The following is a 9,164-nucleotide window of genomic DNA, read 5'->3' as shown; positions in this document are numbered from 1 at the left end:
GTTCATAATGTACCAATCTTTTGCGATAACACAAGTGTAATTAATATATCTAAAAATCTTGTGCAGCATTCTAGGACCAAGCACATTGAGATTAGGCATCATTTTGTTAGAGGCCATGTAGTGAAAGGTGATATTAAGATTGAATTTGTGAATACTTTGCATCAATTAGTAGATATTTTTACTAAACCTCTAAATGAGGATAGAATTTGTGAAATTAGAAGGAATTTAGGAATGATTAGTCTGTAGGAGTTGTGAGAAAATTTTTGGTTCATACACACAAAACAGAATGCATTTAGTCGACTAAGGTGAATCTTAGTCGACTAAGGTGAATCTTAGTCAACTAAGAGTGTTCTGGTAGCATTAAATAATAAGACTCAGTTAAAATGAGGGCAATAGGAATAAAATAATAGGAAGAAACTACCTACTGGGTAATAAAGAAAAGAAGAAAAATCGCCTAGGAGAATAACTAAAATTTAGAGGGAATTTTAAATTTTTTTAAGCAAATGAAGTGAGGCATTTTTTAAGGCGGAGGTGGATGGTTTTCTAAGGGAAATTAATACTGCTAACAACTTCTTTTTCTACATTTTCTCTCCCCTGAAACTTGGTCATCTGAAACTGAAACCCATTCTCTCTACACTCTCACCTTTAAAATTGACTTACACAAAACCAAAACCCTCGAGGCCCAGTCAAAAATCTTCAGAATCGAAATGGCAAAGACCTCTCAAAGTAGGAAAATCATTGAAAAAAAGAAAGGAAAAAGGCCACTGGTAAAAGGGTTAGAAGAAACAGAAAATTGGGTCTATTTCAACATTTGAGAAATCTGGAAAATAGAAAGAAAAGAAGCAAAAATCTGAGAAGAAGAAGAATAAGGACATTACGCCCAAGAAAGGTACTACTTCTTTTTCCAAACTCAGAAATAAAATGCATGAAGAAAGGTTTAAGAAAATTGAGAATGCTCTTGTTACCTGCGGGAAATACATTGATTGGGAGAGTTTTAGTGAAAATCCAAAAATTCATACTAGTCTATCGGATTATTTTGATGAACTAAAACTGAAAGAGTACAACACTTTTAAGAAAAGATCCTACAGTGCCAGCTTGGTGAAAGAATTTTATGCTAGTATAGCATTAGGAGAAGAAGAACTAGATGATTTTGACGATTACATTGAAAATGGATTAAATGTGTTTTCGAATGGCAAAGAGTTTGTGGTTACTGCTGATGATCTTGGAAATTTGCTGAAAGTTGAATGTGAGGAGGGAAAGTTTGAATTCTCAGAGAAATATGACCCTTCCTCTTTGTGGGAATTATTATTGGGAGAAAGGAGAAATACTCATCAAAGAGCAATGTTGGTTTGATAACCAGTCCCCAGATAAGAATTCTGCACTACTTTGTTACAGCTAATATCCATGGGAGAAGTGGGAGTTTAAGCTACATCAGCCTTCAAGATCTTTGGCTAATGGAACATGTTTTTAGTGGGGTTGCTTTGAACCTAGGCATATTCATGATTGAAAAGATGAGAAAAGCATGCAAGCTTGAGAAAATTAATCTGCCTTATGGAAATGTTATCACATCCTTAGTACAAAAAAAGGGAGTCTGGGCAAAAAGATATGAACTTGATATGGTGAAGAGTAGAGACCAAGCAATCTATTTAGGTAGGCTACCTAAAATGGGTTACAAGCTGGATGGAGAGAAATTTACCAAAACACCCAAGGTCTTTGCAATACTAGCACCAACAGAGGCATCATCCTCATAATTCTCCAATGAAATGATTTTCAATCTATTGATGAGGATGGATGGAAAGCTCATTGATCAAGGAGCTAGATTATAGAAAATTGACGAGAGAATTGCTGAACTGGAAAATGAACTGAAGGGAAAAGAAAAAATGCCATCCGAACTTGCTATTGCAGATTCCTTTGAAACACCAAGTGTTGCACCGGCACAACAAGGTGCTGAGGGTTCAGCTTTGCAAGTAGAAGGGTCTGCTCCTCATGGTGCAAGTCATGGTGTTCAAGCTGAAGGCTCCACTTATAGAACTGCCAACCCTGTCCTTCAGACAGAAGACTCTCACCTTGGTGTTGATCAACCAGCTAAGGCCCCATCACTTGAACACCAAAGCAAAGATAAATCAGAACAAGGAACAGAAGTGCTAGGTTCACTAGATGAAAATGCTCTTTCAGAACTTGAGAAACAATAGCTCTCCTCTCCAAACTCGGAAGAGGTGTCCATTATGGATGTCTTCCACCAAATGGTTAGGGAGGAACAAGCTGAGAAAGAAGTAGTTCAGGGAACAGCTCAGCAAGCAGCATCTGTACCAGCTCCTAAAATGAAGGTAAAATCTGGAAAAGGGAAACAAAAAGTTACTGCAGCACCACAGCCAATGACAAAACCACTTACCAAAGGAAAAAAAATAATGGCAACAAAAACAACATTCCTCAAGAGAAAGAAGTCCACTAGATTGGCAGAAAACTTCAAGCCAGCACCTGCTTCTTCGCCTCAAGAACCATTAGAAGTATCTGACTCACCCTCACCTGATCCTCTGTCCTAGGAATTACCTCCAGTATCCTCTCCTCAACCTTTAGATGTCAAATATGCTACTGATGAGTCATCTCCCTCATCCTCCTCCACTGATGCTTAGAAATTGATGATGACAAAAAGGGGGAGAAGACCGACAAAACTTTAAGGGGAGAAGGAACCAAGAAATTAAATAAAAAAACTGTTAGGGTGGAGGAATCAGGAACTTAGGAAAGCAAGGAAGCAAAAATGAACTAGGGGCAATTTAGGAATATTTTATGTTTTTTTGCTATTTGTGCCATGATGGCAATTGAACACTTAACTTTGATCTTGCTGTTTACATTTTTTTATGAAAAAATGGATGCTGATATATTTATGGTACTTTGCTGATATGTTCATGGTATCTTGCTACTGATAATTGAATACTTGTTGATATCCTGCTGTTGATGATATTTTAACTGTTATTGATAAAAGTCTGTTACTGCACTGATGTTAGGATCTGTGTACTGAACTTTATTATAAATTATGATTATGGATGGATATGGATACTGTGTATAGTATATCAGTTGAATGATGAATGACATAGACAAAATCTTATAGATGTTGACAGACACTGCAAGATTTTGATGAAAATCTGTCAACATCCATTTGCTGTAAATCACCTTATATTTTTGCACATATATACTCTAGATGTATCTACACAATGTGAATAAATTTTGCTAGAATGAACAAGCAAAATATGCGCACACTAAGGTGGAGCACTCACTTAGGGGGAGCAAACCTCATCTTCTGCAGAAATTAAAAAAAAAAATAAAGGACATTGTGCTGTTGATCAATGAATGTTTTGTCATCATCAAAAAGGGGGAGATTGTTAGCTCCATAGTTTTTTATGATAATAAAACATTCCCATTTCATTTGTGTCTAACATTTCTATCTAAGTGTGCAGGACAAAAAGTCATATGGAAATAATAAATCAACTTTTCAAATGTGTATATCAAAAATCATGAAAATGAAGAAAAATGATTGATAAACAAAAAGAAAGTTCTCTAGTTAAATAATGAAGAATGTTGGTTGACTAAAATTTAAATTGGAGAAATAGCGGGCTGAAGAATATTGAGAAATAGAACCAACTTAGTCGACTAAGATAAGGGTTAATCGACTAAGAAGCTACTGCCAAAATCTGGACTTCAAGACAGAACTAACTTAGTTGACCAAGAAATGAGTTAGTTGACTAAGTGCACACTGCCAGAACTACCAATTACAGGGAGCAGAAAATAGAGACGACTTAGTCGACTAAGATATCAGTTAGTCGACTAAGAGCATTCTGCCTGCAAGTTTGAAATCTGCACTAAAAGATAGAGTAACGGCTAGAACCGTCTCCCAACTGTCTCCAACGGCTAAAAAACTGTCAAACTACCATCAAAGATGTTTCTCCAAGTATAAAAGGGTCTTCCAATAGTTAGAAATTAGTTTTTCAAAGTTTTGGAAGAGATTTGAGTCATTAAGAGCAGAAAAACCAAAAAATCTTCTCTGCACCTTGCTGCACCTAAACGCCCATCCTTTGTATTTGTATTCTACACTCAACCTTGTACCATTTAGATCAACTTGTGATCATAGGTACTTTGTTCTACTTCTCTTCTTGTATTCTTAAAGTGAGGAAGTCACTCTAAGTGGTTGTTTCAAGTAAGGTTTGCTTGAATGTGTTAAGGTTCTAACTTAGCCTTGAAAAGTTAGGTGTTGGGTTTTAGTTTAGCTTGAGAAAAACTAGTGTAAAAGGTTTTGGCTGAGCCTGGTAAAAGCCATTGTAAAGCTTGGTGAAAGCTTGTGAATTTTACCGATTCTTAGTGGATTTGTTGAGAAAATCCTTGGTTGTAATCAAGGTAGTGGATGTAGGTCTTGGACCGAACCACTTTAAATTCTGTTATCTCTTATTTACTCTGTTTTGTTTCATTTTCTTTCCTTCATTTGTCTCGCCCTTATCTAGACTTTGAGACAATATTTGAAAGAGCCAAATTGTGTTATTCACCCCCCCTTTAGCACATATTATTGGGACCAACACAATTTTTACAATGGGTTGACTTGGGCTATTTGGGGTTGACTTGGGCTGACTTGGGCTTGTTTTGGTTCAAAATGGCCTTTTTTTTGTTTGACTTGAGCTTTTTTATATAACTTCTTATAAATAGTTATTTTAGGTCCATTTATTTATATGTTATCCTTTTGACTTATTTATTTATTTTTTAAATGGTTAATAATATTAATCTTTATGAAAAAATTAAACATTAATCTTTATATAATAAATAAACATTAGTTTCAAAAGTTCTATAATTAAATATGATCACAAAGAAATTAAAATTAATCTTCATACAATAAATAAACAAAGAATAGTTCCACAACTCAAAGTTTCACAATATAAATTATTTTCACAAAATCAATAACAAAAAAAAAAATCTATGGTTTACCTTGCTAGAATAGGTGGCTGATAGCAATTTTGGAGTGATAATGAAGCACCGGTTGGAGAATGGAAGAGAGCCAAGTAACTTGGCTGCTGGTTTAGGGTTTAGTATAAAAGGGAGAGGTAAAGAGGGGAGTGAAAATTAACGGAGTTGGGGGGGAGGTGGGGAAGAATAGGGAATGTGCTGTTTTAGGGAAAATTTAATGAAGAGTAAGGGTGTCTTCCTTCCCCCCCCCCCCCCCCCCCCCCCCAATAAAAAAGAGGAAGAATCTTCGGTTAATTGGTTAGTTTGATAAGGAAGGCGTCCCCCCGAGGACAAAGTCGATTGGCGCAACCGATGGTTGTAATAGCAACCATTGGTTGTAACCGTCAGTTACAATAACCAAAGGTTGAGGTCGATTGCTCGGTTGCAACTTACCATTGCACACTCCTAAGTAAATACATTTACTCTCTTAAGTTTTGATCGAAATTTCACGGAGCTCCATTAGTTTTCAAAATGAACACTCTGCTCCGAGAGCACAAAAACCGTTAACAGAAATTATGAAATGACTAAAATATTTTTTTATTAATTTAAAAATATTATTATATTTTTTAAAAAAAGAATAGGGGCACTCCCCAAGAAAGGAGAGAACCGATCGATGCTCCCCAAAGTAGAGGAGCGCCAGATCGGTGCTCCCCTCTTTTTTTAATTAATAAATAAATAATAAAAATAATAAAATTATATAATAGTAATTATAAAATTAATCAAGGGTAAAACTATCTTTTGTACCCGTGCCACGTCAGCAAGTTGAAGGGCATACTAACGATTGGACCTACGTGTCCAGTAGAAAATATTTTTTTGGAGTGGAGTGTCCATTTCGAAAACTAATGAACCTCCGTGTAATTTCGATCAAAACTTAAGAAAATAAAGATATTTTATTCAAAAAATTTTGATCTATTTAGTTTTTAAGTATGATGGACCAAATCGTTCGAACTATCCAATTGCTCAGCTCTATATGCAGCGACTTGCAAACAACTTATATATCTTGATGCGTCTGGCGTGTCAAGGATTAAGAAGGAGAGAAAATTCAGAAATACTCTGCAATTTGATTGTCTTAGGTAGAAAGAAATTAAGTTGGATCTAGTTGATAATCTATAAATGATGTGGAATTGTAGATGGACTTCAATGCTTTTACTCTCTGCAGGTAGCTAAATTAAGGCTTTGCTGTCTAAACTTAGCATGGAATTTGGTCCCTTGTCCAAAACGATCTCCAACTCTGATTTCGGGGGTGATCGTCTGTAATTTTGAAAAGTTATTTTGCTTCACTGCTATGCTGCCTTATTATCCTCGGGCCATTGGATATATGGTAAACGCTCAGTGTCATAGAACTTGTTGATCTTAAAAGAGAGCACAGACTATATTCACTAAGGATTCTCCATGGCAATTTAGGAAAGACCATCCACTAAGGTTTCTTCCTCTCAGAGCCTTGTGAGATTAATATTTCTTTCATCTCTATCATTCTGATTCATGGTTTTGGCCGCTAAATGTTAGTCAATGCTGCATTTCCATGTCGTTTGCTTGTATCTGTATTTCTGTTCCTTTACCTGAAATACGATTGCATTTATGCATAAATTCCTAGAGCTATCTTGCAATGGTATCAATAAGAGAACGTTCTGAATTACAATCCAAAGATCACACAGAAAGAGGAAAACAAAAAGAATTTTTTTACTACGGAAAGAGCTCTTGCTCTCTTGTAACAATTTTACAGTGACTGAATGATTAGATTTGAGCAAAAGTCCAAACAGTCATTCTTCCCATCAACCACCTGGCCTGCTTGACAAGGGAACCACCTCAGCAAGTGGCGTGGACAAGGGCGTTGGGATTAGAGATGTCCTGCAGACCGGACATGTCGGGTGCAGCCTCAACCAGGGGTCAACACACTTCAGATGGAAGAGATGGTTGCAATCAGGCAGCAGCCTTAGCGTATCGCTACCCTTGTAATCTGCCAAACATATGGAGCAGCACGAAGATGTAGAATCTTTGTCGTGGAGCTTGGCCTCGGAGTATAGCAGCTTCGGATAGCTCTTTATGGTTTCCTCATCCAGGCCTAGATCAACGACAAGGCTCTCAGGATCAAGTGTAGGCTCTTGTCTAGCCCTTGGTGAGGATTCTCCATGGCAATTTAGGAAAGACCATCCACTAAGGTTTCTTCCTCTCAGAGCCTTGTGAGATTAATATTTCTTTCATCTCTATCATTCTGATTCATGGTTTTGGCCGCTAAATGTTAGTCAATGCTGCATTTCCATGTCGTTTGCTTGTATCTGTATTTCTGTTCCTTTACCTGAAATACGATTGCATTTATGCATAAATTCCTAGAGCTATCTTGCAATGGTATCAATAAGAGAACGTTCAGAATTACAATCCAAAGATCACACAGAAAGAGGAAAACAAAAAGAATTTTTTTACTATGGAAAGAGCTCTTGCTCTCTTGTAACAATTTTACAGTGACTGAATGATTAGATTTGAGCAAAAGTCCAAACAGTCATTCTTCCCATCAACCACCAGGCCTGCTTGACAAGGGAACCACCTCAGCAAGTGGCGTGGACAAGGGCGTTGGGATTGGAGATGTCCTGCAGACCGGACATGTCGGGTGCAGCCTCAACCAGGGGTCAACACACTTTAGATGGAAGAGATGGTTGCAATCAGGCAGCAGCCTTAGCGTATCGCTACTCTTGTAATCTGCCAAACATATGGAGCAGCACGAAGATGTAGAATCTTTGTTGTGGAGCTTGGCCTCGGAGTATAGCAGCTTCGGATAGCTCTTTATGGTTTCCTCATCCAGGCCTAGATCGACGACAAGGCTCTCAGGATCAAGTGTAGGCTCTTGTCTAGCCCTTGGTGGCGCTTGGGGTGGTGGAGTCCTGGTGCAGAAGTAAGAAGCCAGTGTGATGGTTGTGATAAGCAGGAGGATCCCAACAGAAACTCCTATGCCATACCCAAATCCACCAATGTTGTTGGAGCCAAGAAATCCCCCAGAATCTGTTGTGCTGTTCATTTCCTGGAATAATGAAAGGAGAACAAGGAATTGGAGATCAAAAAAGTGGTCTTGTCAGCCATGGTTGTGGCCAAAGAAACGGTTATTTGGGGGGGGGGGGGGGGGGGGAGGTGGTTCAATGTTATAAAGGTCAACGGTAACATGAGAGAGCAAGAGAGAGGAATTGGTGGAGTTTTAATTAAGGAAGATGTATTTGTTCTTTGAGTAAAGAAAGAGAGAGGCCACTGTGGCAGTACATGTGAATTCATTATGTTTAGATTATGGTGTATTTGTCCGCAAGTTTTTGGAAGTCAACGGTTCTGGTTGTAAGATGTGTATCCTTCTTGCTCACGCTTGTTTGCTTGGAGTTAACGTCTCTGTTTTCAACTAAACTTATATCTAAAATCTTTTTCTTTCTTCTCTCTCAGCGTGCAAAAAGTCGTTGCTTACTGCTATTTTACTTTAGAGATGAAGTCAGCCAAAGCCAATGCCATCTGCCCACAGGAATATTACAATTCAATTCATTCCTCTGTTTACTTTCCTGGTTACCTCTATTTTGGAGTTAAAATCTTAAAACTGTCAATTCCGATTTCCACTTTTACAGCCAGGATATTTTGAAATGGAAAGTTGTTGGCAGTTCACACCTACCACGACCATATATATATATTTATCATGGAATCATTGCCCCTGGCTTTCAATTGATGATACCCATCTAATTATTTGTTTTTGTTTTTATGAATTTTGAATGTCATAACATAAAACATTAAGGAGCCGAGCTGCTGCTCCAACTGGAATGGCTGGTAGCAGCTAACCTGTAATCATATCCAAGTTGTTCCACTCTCTGGATTTGGCTGGCATGTGAGTGGTTGATCCTTCTCTATTTGCATTCTATATCAATTTTTAGTAATGGATCATTGCTTGACATCTAACTTTTTTTTCTTTCTGGTCAAATATAAAGTTATCATTATATAACCATTAAATTTATCAGGTTAAATACTAACTATTACTTTATTTTTACTGTTTAACAAACAAATATAAGTGATAGGATTATCTTTTAATTAAAATTAAATTAAAATTCATTTTAAATTAGAAAGAGCAGAATCCAATAGGAGGAGGATTCTCCCTACTCTTCTTATTTATTTCTTCTGAATATGTTTTCTTCCATGATAGTGCACGATCTTCCATGTCC

The 9,164-nt window shown here is 37.2% G+C and overlaps 1 protein-coding gene and 1 pseudogene across 2 annotated transcripts; both read right to left on the bottom strand.

Moving 5' to 3' along the window:
- Positions 1–6,583: 6,583 nt before the first annotated feature.
- On the bottom strand, positions 6,584–7,172 carry LOC148762424 (RING-H2 finger protein ATL70 pseudogene; annotated as a pseudogene).
- Positions 7,150–8,213, bottom strand: LOC18598436 (RING-H2 finger protein ATL70-like). 2 transcript variants are annotated; one of them, XR_016026168.1, is made up of 2 exons: positions 7,408–8,213; positions 7,150–7,282 (listed from the first exon to the last, which is right to left on the bottom strand). XR_016026168.1 is itself a non-coding variant. In XM_007027954.3 (1 exon), the coding sequence occupies exon 1, from the start codon at positions 7,994–7,996 to the stop codon at positions 7,496–7,498; it is 501 nt and encodes a 166-aa protein (XP_007028016.3). In that variant the 5' UTR covers positions 7,997–8,213; the 3' UTR covers positions 7,325–7,495. The 2 variants fall into 2 exon arrangements, 1 of the variants encoding a protein (XP_007028016.3); XM_007027954.3 differs by lacking the exon at positions 7,150–7,282 and having other exon boundaries at positions 7,325–8,213.
- Positions 8,214–9,164: the final 951 nt, after the last annotated feature.

The sequence above is a fragment of the Theobroma cacao genome, chromosome 5 (genome assembly GCF_053813885.1).
Source record: "Theobroma cacao isolate CCN51 chromosome 5, ASM5381388v1, whole genome shotgun sequence".
NCBI classification, from domain to species: domain Eukaryota; kingdom Viridiplantae; phylum Streptophyta; class Magnoliopsida; order Malvales; family Malvaceae; genus Theobroma; species Theobroma cacao.
Note: the sequence above shows the minus strand (reverse complement) of the source record. Positions and strands in the feature narration are given on the sequence as shown.

Coding starts and splice junctions, on each gene's coding strand:
- LOC18598436 (XM_007027954.3), bottom strand. CDS start 7,996: ATGAACAGCACAACAGATTCTGGGGGATTTCTTGGCTCCAACAACATT.